Source organism: Leptonychotes weddellii, chromosome 4, assembly GCF_054177405.1.
Source record: "Leptonychotes weddellii isolate Sample4059 chromosome 4, ASM5417740v2, whole genome shotgun sequence".
In the NCBI taxonomy this organism is placed as follows: domain Eukaryota; kingdom Metazoa; phylum Chordata; class Mammalia; order Carnivora; family Phocidae; genus Leptonychotes; species Leptonychotes weddellii.
In genome coordinates this window covers 136,838,985-136,854,463 of record NC_138372.1, presented here as the reverse complement: position 1 = coordinate 136,854,463, position 15,479 = coordinate 136,838,985, and the positions used below count along the sequence as shown (strand labels likewise).

At 34.9% G+C, this 15,479-nt stretch overlaps 1 protein-coding gene across 1 annotated transcript in view; it reads right to left on the bottom strand.

Moving 5' to 3' along the window:
• The window catches only part of VPS13B (vacuolar protein sorting 13 homolog B), a 743,427-nt gene that overhangs the window by 714,493 nt on the left and 13,455 nt on the right, over positions 1–15,479 (bottom strand). Inside the window, exon 3 of the mRNA XM_081817134.1 lies at positions 11,453–11,596. Coding sequence (XP_081673260.1) covers positions 11,453–11,596 — 144 coding nt within the window. The remainder of the gene's footprint in view (positions 1–11,452; positions 11,597–15,479) is intronic.

Here is a 15,479-nt window from a genome sequence, read left to right as displayed (position 1 = left end):
TACCGATTCTCAAACTACTCCAAAAAAATAGAAAAGGAAGGAAAACTTCCAAATTCATTCTGAGGCCAGCATTACCCTGATACCAAAACCAGATAAAGACACCACAAAAAAAAAAAAAAAAAAAAGAACTACAGGCCAATATCTCTGATGAACAAAGATGTAAAATCCTCAACAAAATACTAGTGAACCAAATCCAACAATACATTAGAAAAATTTTTTAAAAATCATTCAACACAATCAAGTGGGATTTATTTCTGGGATGCAAGGGTGGTTCAATATTCACAAATCGACATGATACATCACATCAATAATAGAAAGGGTAAGAACCATATGATCCTTTCAATAGATGCAGAAAATGCAATTGACAAAGTACAACATCCACTGATGACAGAAACCTTCAATAAAGTAGGTTTAAAGGGAACATATCTCAACATAATAAAGGCCATATATGAAAAGCCAACAGCAAGTATCATCCACAACGTGGAAAAACTGAGGGCCTTTCCCCTAAGATCAGGAACAAGACAAGGATGTCCACACTCAACACTGTTATTTAACATAGCATTGGAAGTCCTAGCCTCAGTAATCAGACAACAGTAAGAAATAAAAGGCGTCCAAACTGGCAAGGAAGAAGTCAAACTTTCACTATTTGCAGATGACATTACACTATATATAGAAAACCCAAAAGACTCCACCAAAAAAATTGCTAGCACTGATACATGAATCCAGTAAAGTCACAGGATACAAAATCAACGTACAGAAATCTGTTGCATGTCTGTATACCAATAATGAACCAGCAGAAAGAGAAATCAAGGAATCCATCCCATTTACAATTGCACCAAAAACCATAAGATACCTAGGAATAAACCTAAACAAGGAGGTAAATGATCTGTACTCTGAAAACTACAGAACACTTATGAAAGAAATTGAAAATGACACAAAGAAATGGAAAGACATCCCACCCTAGTGGATTGGAAAAACAAATATTGTTAAATTCTCTGTACAACTTAAAGCAATCTACACATTTAATACAATCCCTATCCAAATACCACCAGCATTTTTCACAGAGCTAAAACAATCCTAAAATTTGTATGGAACCACAAAGGACCCCAAATAGCCAAAGCAACCTTGAAAAGAAAAGTGAAGCTGGAGGCATCACAATTCCAGACTTCAAGTTATATTACAAAGCTGTAGTGATCAAAACAGAATGATACTGGCATAAAAACACACATATAGATCAATGGAACAGAACAGAAAACATAGAAATGAACCCACAATTATATGGTCAATTAATCAACAAAGCAGGAAAGAAAATCCAATAGAAAACAGTCTATTCAACAAATGGTATTGGGAAAACTGGACAGCAACGTGCAAAAGAATGAAACTGGACCACTTTCTTACACCATACACAAAAATAAATTCAAAACAGATTAAAGACCTAAATGTGAGACAGGAAACCATAAAAGTCCTTGAAGAAAGCACAGGCTGTAGTTTCTCAGACATCAATCTTGCAACTTTTCTCTAGGTGGATCTCCTGAGGCAAGGGAAACAAAAGCAAAAATACTGGGACTTCACCAAAATAAGTTTCTGCACAGTGAAGGAAACAATCAATAAAACTAAAAGGCAGCCTACAAAATGGGAGAAGATATTTACAAATAACATATCTAACATAACCCTGATAAGAGGGTTAGTATCCAAAATCTATAGAGAATTTATCAAACTCAACACCCAAAAAATAATCCAATTAAAAATGGGCAGAAGACATGAATAGACATTTTTCCAAAGACATACAGATGGCATGAAACATGAAAAGATGCCAATATCACTCATCAGGGAAAAAAGCAAATCAAAATTATGGAGGGATATCACCTCACACCTGTCAAAATAGCTAAAATCACAACACAAAAAACAGACGTTGTCAGGGATGTGGAGAAAGGGGAACCCTCTTGCACTATTGGTGGGAATACAAACCACTGCAGCCACTGTGGAAGTCAGTATAGCAGTTCCTCAAAAAGTTAAAACTAGAACTACCCTATGATCCAGCAAATAGACTACTAGGTATTTACCCAAAGAATACAAAAACATTAATTCAAAGGGATACATGCACCCCAGTGTTTATAGCAGCATTATCTACAATACCCAAATTATTAAAACAGCCCAAGTATCCACTGATTGATAAATCGATAAAGAAGATGTGGTATATACCTACACAATGGAATATTATTCAGCCATAAAAAAGAATGAAATCTTGCCATTTGCAACAACATGTATGGAGCTAAGTGAAATAAGTCAGAGAAAGACAAATACCATATGATTTTACTCATATGTGGAATTTAAGAAACAAAACAATAAGCAAAGGGTGGGGGAAAGAGCAATAAACCAAGAAATCAACTCTTAACTATAGAGAACAAACTCCTGGTTACCAGAGGGGAGGTGGGTAGAGGAATGGGTGAAATAGATGATGGGGACTAATGAGCGCACTTGTCATGATAAGCACCAGGTAATTAAAATAAAAACTTAAACTCCCAAAGAAGCCCAAGAAAGATACTTCACTGGTGAATTATACCAAATATATACAGAAGAATTAATGCCAATCCTTCTCAAACTTCCAAAAAATTGAATAGGATGGAATACTTCCAAACTCACTTTGAGTCCAACATTATTCTGATACCAAACCCAGACAAGGACACTATAGGACAATTACTGGCCAATAACCCTGATGAATATGTATGTAATAATTCCCAATAAGGTATTAGCAAACTGAATTCAACAGCACATTAAAAAAAAAATCATAGGGGGCGCCTGGGTGGCTCAGTCGTTAAGCGGCTGCCTTCGGCTCAGGTCATGATCCTAGGGTTCTGGGATCGAGCCCCGCATGAGGCTCCCTGCTCCACGGGGAGCCTGCTTCTCCCTCTCCCACTCCCCCTGCTTGTGTTCCCTCTCTCGCTGTGTCTCTCTCTGTCAAATAAATAAATAAAATCTTTAAAAAAAAAAAAAAAGAAAAGTTTAAAAAAAAAAATCATAAAGCATGATCAAGTGAATTTAACCCTGGGATGCCAGGATGGTTCAACATATGCAAATAAATAAATGTAATACATCACATTAACAAATGAAGGATAAAAATCCTCTCTCATTAGATGCAGAAAAAGCATCCAACAATATTCAACATCCTTTCACGATAAAAGCTCTCAACAAATTAGGTATAGAAGGAATGTACTTCCTAACATAATAAAATAAAATAAAAAAAAAGAAGGGATGTACTTCAACATAATAAAAGCCATATATGACACCATGACAGCTAACATCATACTCAATGGTGAAAAGCTAAAAGCTTTTCCTATTAGAAACAAGATACAGACGCCCACTCCCACCACTTTTACTCAACGTAATTCTGGAAATCCTAGCCAGAGCAACTAGGAAAGAAATAAAAGGCATCCACATCAGAAAGTGAGCATTAAAATTATGTTTGCAGATAACATTATCTTACATATAGAAAACTCTAAAGAATCCTACAAAAAAACAGGACTAATAGATTCAATACAAAGTAATTATACAAAAATCAGTGTTTCTATATGCTATTAATGAGCTATCAGAGAAAATTAAAAGCATTGTTTACAACAGCATCAAAAAACAAAATATTGTATCTAAAGTGATCTACAGATTCAATGCTAACCCTATCAAAATTCCAATGGCATTTTTTCACATATATAGGAAAAACAATTCCAAAATTCATATGGAACCACAAAAAAAGATCTCAAATAGCCAAAACAATCTTGAGAAAGAAGAACAAAGCTGGAGGCATCACACTTCCCGATTTCAAATATATTACAAAGCTACAGTAAACAAAATAGTATGGTACTGTCATAAAAACAGACACATATCAATGAAACAGAATTGAGAGCCCAGAAATAAACCAATACATATACAGTCAACTAATCCTTGACAAAGGCACCAAGAACACACAATGGAGAAAGGACAGGCTCTTCAATTAATCATGCTGGGAAAATTGGATATCCAGGTACAAAACAATAAATGAAAATGGACTTGATCTTACACCACTCATACAAATTAACTCAGAAGGGATAAAAGAGTTAAATATAAGATCTGAAACTCTACAACTTACTAAAAGAAAACATAATGGAAAGGTTCCTTGACATCAGTCATAGCAATGATTTTTGGATATAACACCAAAAGCACAGGAAACAAAAACCAAAAAAAAAAAAAAAAGGTGGGACTACATCATATTAAAAAGCTTCTGCACAGCCAAGGAAACTACCAACAAAATGAAAAGTCAACCTATGGTATGGGAGAATATATGTGCAAACCTTTTATTTCATAAGGGGTTAATATCTAAAATATAAAAAATGAACTTGTACAATATCAAAAAACAATCCAATTAAAAATGAGCAAAGGAACTGAATAAACATTTTTCTAAATAAGTTACACAAATGGCCAAAAGATACCTGAAAAGGTGCTGAACAACAATAACCATCAGAAAAATACAAATCAAAACCACAATGAAATATCACCCCAAGCCTCTTAGGATGGCTATCATCAAATAGACAAGAAATAACAAATACTGAAAATAGGGAATCTTTGTACAACATTGGTGGTAATGTAAACTGGCATTATCATGGAAAACTGGAAAACTGTACTGAGGTTCCTCAAAAATTCAAAAATAGAACTACCACATTATCCACTTCTGGCAATCCCACTTCTGGGTATATATGGAAAGAAAACAATATTATTTCAAAGAGACATCTGTACTCTCATGTTCACTGCAGCATTACTCACAAAAGCCATGAATGGAAATAACCTAAGGGTCCATCAATGGGGGAGTGGATACACGTGTGCACATTACTCAGCTGTGAAAAATAAAGAAATCCTGGGGCGCCTGGGTGGCTCAGTCGTTAAGTGTCTGCCTTCGGCTCAGGTCATGATCCCAGGGTCCTAGGATCGAGCCCCGCACCGGGCTCCCTGCTCAGCGGGAAGCCTGCTTCTCCCTCTCCCATTCCCCCTGCTTGTGTTCCCTCTCTCGCTGTGTCTCTCTCTGTCAAATAAATAAATAAAATCTTTAAAAAAAAAAAGAAAAGAAAAATAAAGAAATCCTGCCATTTGTAACAACACAGATGAACCTAAAGCATTGTGGAAAATGAAATAAGCCAGACAAATACTATATGGAATCTAAAAAAAAAAAAAAAGTCAAATTTATAGAAACAGTAGAATAATAATGTTTGACAGGTCCTGGGTGAAACGGGCAATATTAGTCAAAGGGTACAATTTTCAGTTATTAGCTGAACAAGATCTAAGATTCTTTTTTTTTTTTTTTAAAGATTTTATTTATTTGACAGAGAGAGACAAAGCGAGAGAGGGAACACAGCAGAGGGAGTGGGAGAGGGAGAAGCAGGCTTCCCACTGAGCAAGGAGCCCGATGCGGGGCTCGATCCCAGGACCCTGGGATCATGACCTGAGCCGAAGGCAGATGCTCAACAACTGAGCCACCCAGGCACCCCAAGATCTAAGATTCTAATGTACAGCTTGGTGACTACAGTTAATGATACTATATTGTATACTTGAAATTTGCTAAGAGTAGATCTTAAGTATTCTCATCAAAAAAAAATTAAAAAGGTTAAAAAAAGAAAAAAGTTAACTGTGAGGTAAAGGAAGTATTAACTTGATGGTGTGAATCCCTTCACATGTATACTTACATCACCACATTGTACACTTTAAATAAATGCATTTTAATTTGTCAATTACATCTCCATAAAATGGGACTAAAAGTGAAAACAACAACCAATAACCAAAATATATAAATACATAAAGGATTCCACCCAGAGTGAAACTCAAAAGTATCTCTTTCTCTACTACATCTCAAAACAGACTTAGAATATAATTTCAGGTATTAATTTTAGAAGATTCAAGATATACGGAAGAGAATAGGAATCACCTTAATGCTTGCTGCACCTGACTAAACTGAATACCTCACTGAACTGAAGAATTTGGTATACCTTTAATTAAGTGCAAGTAAATTCAGGATCAGATTCACGTATTTAAAATTTCTTGAGCAAAACACATAATTTTATGTGTATCTTAAAGAAATGGTGATTTGGCTGGCTTATTCTTCTCTCAACTGAGAATGTGAAGGGACATTTACTACTACTACTATCCCTCCTCTACATATTACTTGCTTTTGAATTATACAGTTTCTCCACTCTTTCATGTGGCCTGCCACCAGGGCAGATAACGTAGGAGTCACAGTCAAAGACTTCTAGATTCTCCTCTGCTGAATCCTCCATTCACCTTCTTTACACAAAAGGTCAATGCCCCACTTCCCAGTCTTATTTCACCATTCCAGTTACAACACCAGAAACAAGAATTCAAACCCAAGGTCTGAAGTTTGTAGGAAACAGATATAGCCAAAGACTGGAAATTATTTAGCTACGTACTCCACTTAAAAAATTCTTTACTAGGGGCACCTGGGTGGCTCAGTTGTTAAGCGTCTGCCTTCGGCTCAGGTCATGATCTCAGGGTCCTGGGATCAAGCCCCGCATCAGGCTCCCTGCTCAGCAGGAGTCTGCTTCGCTCTCTCCCACTCCCCCTACTTGTGTTCCTGCTCTCTCTCGCTGTCAAACTCTTTAAAAAAAAAAAAAGTCTTTACTAGATCAAACTGATATGAAGTTATTATAATTCATCTTATTAACTTATGTAGTTTTTCTAAACTATTACACAGGAAGATGTACCAGAGGATCCATCTCCTTCACAATATAAAAGGGGTTCCCTTGTGAGAGTAAAGACACTACCCATAATTTATAGGGAACTCTTTCTCACTTTATATAAAGAAGCTACAGAGAGAATCTAGACTACATTATCTGCTATTATCATAACCACCATCATTAACCTGCAGCAGTGCAAGTGAGGAAATCAATATAATAAATTCCACAGCCTAAGTCAGCGTTTCTGAACCCTGTTAAATTTCTGAAAAAGCAGTTGTCTTAGTCCATTTGGGCTGCTATAAAAAATACCACAGACTGGATAGCTTGGTAGCTTATAACAGCAACAGAGATTTTTTTCCTCACAGTTCTGGAGGCTGGAAAGTCCAAGATCAAGGTGCCAACATGGTCTGGTTTGAGGGCCCTCTTCCCGGTTCACAGCTGGTACCTTTTCACTGTGTCCTCACATGGCAAAAGAGACAGGCATCTCTCTGGAGCCTCTTTTATAAGGCACTAATCCCATTTATGAGGGCTCATGACTTAAGCATCTCCCAAAGATCCTACCTCCTAATACCATCATCTTTGGGGAGAATTTCAATATATGAATTTTGGCAGGAGTGGGGGTTGGGGGAGGATGACACATTCAAATGACTACTAACGTAGTAGTCATTCAAATTAATCCCACCTCATTTAAGAGAATTAAAGTGTTTTTTTATTTTATTTTTTTTTTTTTTAAAGATTGTATTTATTTATTTGACAGAGACAGAGACAGCGAGAGCAGGAACACAAGCAGGGGGAGTGGGAGAGGGAGAAGCAGGCTTCCTGCTGAGCCGGGAGCCCGATGTGGGACTCGATCCCAGGACCCTGGGATCATGACCTGAGCCGAAGGCAGTTGCTTAACCAACTGAGCCACCCAGGCGCCCTAAAGTGTTTTTTTAAAAAGTCCATATAAATATTGTTAATAGCCTTACCAAAACTTCCTCCAGCATGGTGCTCAAGCTTCAAGGACAAGATAGGATACTTCCCTCTTCAAGACCACCTAAACAAATAATGGATTTCTACAGCACCAAAAAACATGCAAGGAGAAAGGACAGCAAAATTGTCCTGTAACTCCAAGCACTAACCAGGGATTAAAAGTACATACATACGTTAACCAAAAGCTGTTTGTTTATCCCCAGTTTTTACTGATAATTTTAAAGTTTTGATTTATGAAAACCCAAAAGATTTTTGGGTTATGAACAGTGAGTATTCTATAAATAGCCTTGCAAACAGTCACATTTAACAAGTCAAAAGATTTCACAGGTTTTTTTTGGGGGGGGGGGTTGTTTTTGTTGTTTTTTAAGCTTTCTAGGTGATACAAAGGCCCAAATAAATAGTTCTTTAAAAACAAATTTACTACTACTCTAGGTTGAAGATTTTTTGCAAGACTTATTAATACAATGAGCAAAGAAAGCATATACAACCATAGAATAAGAACTATGTATCAAGTCTTGCCCTATTTTACAGATGAGGCCCATAAAGGTTGAAAAGCAAGAATATGCAAAAGGAGAGGAGCATACAGTTAAATGTAAGTTACTGAGCTATGTGCTGGATCCACATGTATTTATTAGAGTGAACTATTTAAATAAATAAGTCAGACCTGGACCACTGATGATGTGTCATGAATCAAATTCTGTAATTTAAGTCAAAAAAACAAAAACAAACAAACAAAAAACCTCAGAAGTAAAATCTGAAGGATCTAAAGGTGGGTATGATGGCAGACAGGTGTCCCAGAGTAAACAGCTAATAGTTAAGTATTTTCTGAGTGAAATATCAATGTATTAAAAATAATTCAGTCTGAACATCAAGGTGGCCTTTATTTGACCCAACACAACAACTTAGGTCACCTTCTCATCGGAAAAAAGTTCAATAAATCTAATTACAGAGGCACCTGGGTGGCTTGGTTGGTTGAGCTACATACTCTTGGTTTCAGCTCAGGTCATGATCTCAGGGTGGAAAAATGGATATCCACACTCAGCAGGGAGTCTGCTTGAGATTCTCTCCCTCTCCCTCTCCCCCCAGAGCTCATGCACATGAACTCGCTAAAATAAATAAGTCTTTAAAAAAAAAAAAAAGACTAGTTACAGAGACATGCTAAGGCCGTATATTGTAATTATTATCACTAGAGTCACCCTCAATCATCATAAATCTAAGTCTCCTTAGAAGATTATATAAATATCTTGGCAATGGTGTTCAGTGCACTGAAGAGCAGGAAATCAACAATGTTGGTAGAATTAAATTGAACTTTACAAACCAGACATGCCTTCTTATCAAGGCATTTAGCAATATTATATTTTTGTAATAACCTTTTCTGAATTAGACCTCAAATTTCTAACTTTTTAAGTTGTATTTATTACACTGTCAAATATCAACAGTAGTTATTTTTAACAGATTCATATCTATAACTCTAAACAATCCCTTCCTTTAACCAACCATCCCACACTAATTTATGAAATAAGTATTTTCTTCATGTTGATTCTACAATGTAATAATTTGAAATAATTTTAATTAAATATGGGCTTATTCAATTTTACTAATACATGTGTAACTTTTTAACTTAATTTCCTACTACACTAATCAAAGCTTAAAATAGGAAAATAAACTGTTTAAAAATGTGTTTCATCTATAATGTCTGACTGAAAAATTAATTCCAATCATTAACCTAAGTATTACTCTCCAGGGATGGACACTGCTGAATAATTTGTCCAAATGTCAACTGCAATTTTCAAAAATCTTTTCTACCTCAAAATTTTAAACATCTGCAAAAAATACTTGTTTTGAGAGTAGTTTACATTCATGACACTTGACCTTTTGCTGTACACACCACAAAATTCAAGTCTCAAATACCATGCAAGCAGGAAACCTGATCATTCCTGCAGTAGCCATCTGCATGGTCCAATATCAACTATTAGTTCTAGGTTCCACTAAGTCATGTGTTACAAATCTTTTTCTGCAGCCTCTATAATTAGTTGTAATTTGCCTCTTTTAAAATGTGTTTCTTATGGGACATCTGGCCTTGAAACTTCCACCTTCCCATTGAAAAAATACTTAGTGTCTGGATTTTTTTTTTCCTCTTTTAATATGGAGCACTCCATGGGTGGTATAACCAAGTCCAGACTTTTAAAAAAAAAATTAAATTCCAGGAACAGATGATGATTAAGACCATTTAAGTATTACCTAAAATAAATGTAAAATAAAACTCTGTTGTAATATAACTATCTCACAGATTTCTAAATCTATCTCCCACGTATTTTATGTTTACAAAATAAATTCTCATAGAAATATAGCATTGGTCTACTTACTTCCAGAAACTACATCAGTTAAATTAGATAATATAGGTTTAGAATCAAAGATTTCATAAAAGGAAAAAAAAAGATGAGCCCAGTGGGGTGACATGACAATGTATCTTCTTAAAAAAGGAAATTATTTTAACATCATAAATAATCTTAATTTCACCAACTGACGTTATATTTAGGACATGCTAAAATTGCCTTAACGTTTAATAAGTTATTAAATTGTTAAATTTAAATTATTAATACTCATCAACTCATTTGGTTCTAGAAAGCATTTTTTAAACTGCAAGTTAAATATGGGCTAAGGAAAACGTAATAAAAATGAAAGAGACACTACTTTTCTATAAGATGAAAATGGAAAAATTTATGATATATTGCTCAGACCTATTTGCTTCCTAAATTAATTTTTGCTAGAAACTCCTTTAAAAAAAAAAATCAGTATTACAACTTTACAAAAAAGAAAAAAAAAACACTAAAGAGAAATGTAAGATGGTCAGAGAAAAGGTTAAGTCGGAAAAAAAAAAAAATCAGCTTCTGATGCCAAAACTTCAAAAACACAATGGAATTTGATAGGTTTCTTAAACTCCACATATGAGTGAAATCGTATGGTATTTGTCTTTCTCTGACTTATTTTGCTTAGCATAATACTCTCTAGCTCTATCCACGTCATTGGAAATGGCAAGATTTCATTCTTTTTTTATGGCTGAGTAATATTCCATTGTGTATATATACACCACAGCTTCTTTATCCATTCAAACTAGCAGAGAGGAAAAAAGGGGGCAAACCAAGAAACAAATTCTTAACTATAGAGAACAAACTGATGGTTACCAGAGGGGAGGTGGGTGTGGGGATGGGTGAAATAGGTGATGGGGATTAAGGAGTGCACTTGTGATGAGTACCCGGTTTAGAAGTGTTAAATTACTATATCCTACACCTGAGATTACTATAATACCATATGTTACCTCGAATTAAAATAAAACCTTAAAATTTGATATGAAAGTAAATTCAATATATTTTCATTTCAAAAAATGAGAAATTTTCATCTCATTTAAAAATGTCATGTAAATATAAAAAAATCATACAGGTCATTTGCAAAAATTCAAAAACCTTCACCTGAAAATTGGGACACAGTCAGGTCCTACTTCTAGTAGACACAGATAATAAGCCATCAACATGATCACTATGATGGCTATGATTAGATTAAGTAAAATTAGTATGAAAATAACCATTAGAATGTTTCATCCAAATATAAGAATACCATTTTGCAATTACGGTACTTTAATAGGCATGTGAGAAACAGTTAAGTGTATGTAAACTTTGTGTAAAAGGTGACATATCCCAAAAGTTAAAGAAACAACATCAATAACTATTAAAATAGGTTTATATAAACAACTAGGTTCAATAACTTCTTACCTGTATTCCATCTTTAAGTTTCAAAATGCATTCCATTGTATTGATGGTAATTACCACTGGTTCTGAACCCAGTTTTGTCCATGGTACATGGATCCTCAATTCATGAATATGTCCACTTAAAAAAGTGAATGGTAATTTCAATTCCTTAAAACAAAATATTAAAAGTTGGTAAGTGCTTAATTTTTTCATAACATCCAAATTACTTTCCGAAAAGAGAAATGAAATTTCTAAAACAAAAATATTTTAAGAACTACTGTTCCTCAAAAAGTAGCAAATAACTTGTTAAACTATAGATAATGATACACCACAAAAACTTACTGTACAAGTTACTTTTAATAAGCTAGTCAACCTGCCTAGGCCTCCATTTCTTCTTCTGTTGAATGAATATAATACAAAATATGTGGTACATAACAAAGGTTCATATATGATAGTGGTTGTAATAATCATAGTAGACAGCAGCACTGAGATAACTGAATGGCATATTGTTTAAAATCTCCATTCAAAACGTGTATTTAAAATGTGTTTTAAACTAACAGAACAGGATTGTAAGGCAAGTTAAAAGGGTATGGGGGAGAGCAGAGTTAAAAGATAGGAGAGTGACCCAACAAAATAAAAATTTACCAACCTTGAAAAATAAAAAAAGTATTGAGCTTTACCTAATTAAAGATTGTACCTGGATAATCTCTGGTCATAAAATTTAAATGTTTTCTGACTGATTTCCATTATTATTAGAAAAAAAGAAATGAAAACATAAATGTCACCATGGTCACTTTATATTGGTAACTTGTTTCACTGACAGACAAAATTTTTGTTACAAATCAACAAAGGAAAAAATTGCATGTAGATTATACTTCACATTTTAAGTTATCTATTTGTGAAAGTTAATATACATTAAACTTATTGATCCAACAACTGCCCACCTACTTAGGTTAGCAACATAGCAATATAGCTAAGTATCGGCAATATGGCAAACCACTGGACAACTTGTTTAATGTATGTGTCTCAGTCTATCTGTAAAAATCTGGATAACAATAGTATCATTGAGGATTAAATGAATTTATATAAAGTGCTTAGAATATTATCTTCCTCTAAGAACAACTGTTATAAAAATGCTAACTCCGCTTACAAATGTGTGGGCCTCATGTATGTCTTCACAAGTTTTTCTCCTGCAAGGACAGAATACTTAAAATCTATTTCTACTATATTATTCTAATGGAGTGTCACATTTTAAGTATTTGCCATTAGTAATTTGAAAGATTAATTTGAAGTATAAATCAATTGGCACAGATTATATTTTCATTAGCATCTATAACAAAAACAATGTTTACTGAGCACTTACTATGTACCAGGCACTTAACCTGCATACAATTATTTAATCCTTATAAGAGCCCCAAAATGTAAATACTATTATTCTACTCAATTTACAAATGAAAAATCTGAGGCACGGAAAGGTCAAGTCATTTCCCAAAATGACACATCTTAGAAAACCAGGACTCAAAACTGGAAAATATCATGCCAGAACCCTTGCTCTTCACATAGCTATACTGCATACTTCCATTATGAGCATTTAATACCTTTCCATTGGTTATACATCTATTTGGACAATGAGCCCATGATATTGCCATCTCTACCACTTCCTGACTTGTGTAACAAAGAAACATTTGTGAAATGCCTACCAAAGTTGCATGGGTACAAATTGGATTTTCGCAGGAAGAAGTTAAAAGCACGTGAATCAAACTCATGACCTCGGTATTACCAGAATGCTTCTAATCAACTTTACTACTACCTAAACAATAACCCAAGAGGCAGCATTCTATATTTGAACATGGAATTTTGAACCATATCGCCCATATTGAAATCTACTTGAAGTTCAACATTTACTAATCATCTGACTATAAGCAAGATCATTTCCATTTCCTCAGAGTTGTGAAAAATGAAAATACATTTATGCCTTGTAAAAGACAAAACACAAATGTTGTTATAGTAGACAGACCATCCTGAATGTAACTATAAAAGCAATTTTCATTCCTTTTACTTCAAGATACACTGTACAACCTTAAAATACTTTATTCACTTCTAACTATTCAGAAATGCATTGTGAAAAATGCATTCCTAATACCAGAACATCTATGACTGCACAAAGAATATCAGTAACAAGGAATTTAAGAAGGGGGTTAAATAGCTCTCAAAAACCTAATTCTAGGTAGGCTATAACAAAATATTCTAACAGAAAACAGGCATACTTTAAAACTAAATTTAACAAGTAACAAAAGCAAGCATAGACAAACCTAAAAACCTTCATGCAGCAAAGAAAACATTCAAAAGAGTGAAAAGGCAACCTATGTAATGGGAAAAAATATTTGCAAACCATTTATCTGAAAAGGGGTTAAAATCTAAAATAAACAACAAAAAGTAATCCAATTTAAAAGTGGATAAATCACTGAATAGACATTTCTCAAAAGAATACAAATTGCCAGCAAGTATATGAAAAGATGTTTAACATCACTAATCAAGGAAATGCAAATCAAAACCACAATGACCACAACGCTAATGGAATGGCCACTATCACACAAAAGGTAACAAGGGCTGGCAGCTTTATGGAGAAATTGGAACCCTTGTGTGCTGTTGGTGAAAACGTAAAATGATGCAGCCACTAAAGAAAGCATTATGGACGTTCCTCAAAACATCAACAGAATCACCATATAAGGGACACCTGAGTGGCTCAGACGGTTAAACGTCTGCCTTCAGCTCAGGTCCTGATCCCAGGGTCCCGGGTCCCAGGTATCCAGTCCTTACTCAGCAGGGAGCCTGCTCCACCCCCCCACCTGTGCGCGCACATGCACGCACTCTCTCTCTCTCTCTCTCTGACAAAATCTTTTAAAAAAAAAATCACCATATGAAATCAGTTCTGAGTATATACCAAAAAGAACTGAAAACAGATCTCAAAAAGATATTTGCACAACCATGTTCACCGCAGCATTATTCACAATAGTCAAGAGGTGGAAGCAGCCTAAATGTCCATTGAAAGAAATGGATAAAGAAGATGTGGTATACACAATCAAATATATCCAGTCTTCTAAAAAGAGGAAATTCTGTCTTGTGCTACAACATGAACAAACACGTTAAAGACATGATGCTAAGTGAAATAAACCAGTCACAAAAAGACAAACATTGTATGATTCTACATATATAAGGTATCTAAAGTAGTCAAATTCTTAGAAACAAAGTAAAATGGTGGTTGCCAGGCACTGGTGGTGGGGGGAGAAGGAAAAAGGAAGTTGTTAAATGGTTATAGAGTTTTAATTTTTGAAAGATGAAGAAGTTCTACAGTTCTATTCAATAACAATGTGCATATAGTTAACACTAGTGTATCCTTCAAAATGGTAAATTTTATGTTATATGCTTCTTACTACAAAATAAAAATACAGGACAGGACTTTAAGAATTCTGAGTTAGGAAGTTGGCAAATCCTCTTTCCAAAAAGCAATGACAAAACTAGACAAAGTTGTCAAAAATGACAGAAAAATCAGAGGCAAAAGGGAAGTCTAACCTCAGGTCACAATATTTGTTGGTATAAGCAACAACACAGCAGACTGGCCAGAAAATTAATCAGAGATCAAGAGAACAAAACAGCCAAAGACGACCTTGCTATGATTTCACATATCCCTGATAGACTGGAAAGCTATATGCATTTGCCAGGTTGTGCTTACTTAGAGGAGAGGGAACTAACAATCTACTCACTCATGGTTAACCAAGAGACCTTGTAAACCCAGTAAGTTAAAAAAAGGCAGGGGAGGGGAATGATCAGATTTATAAACTCCCTGAATTGTGAGCATTATCTAATATATGTGTAGAAGTGGAAGAAAGTATATGTAAAGAGTGGAAGACTTACTGGTTCAATGGTTTAAACAGCCTCTAGCCAATCAATGGCTGATGACTAAGTTATAGTGACCCAGGGTAATCCCTAGAAAGCCAGAGCTGAATACACAAAGAACGGGTTGGGTGGGCGGGGGGGGGGGGGGGGGGGG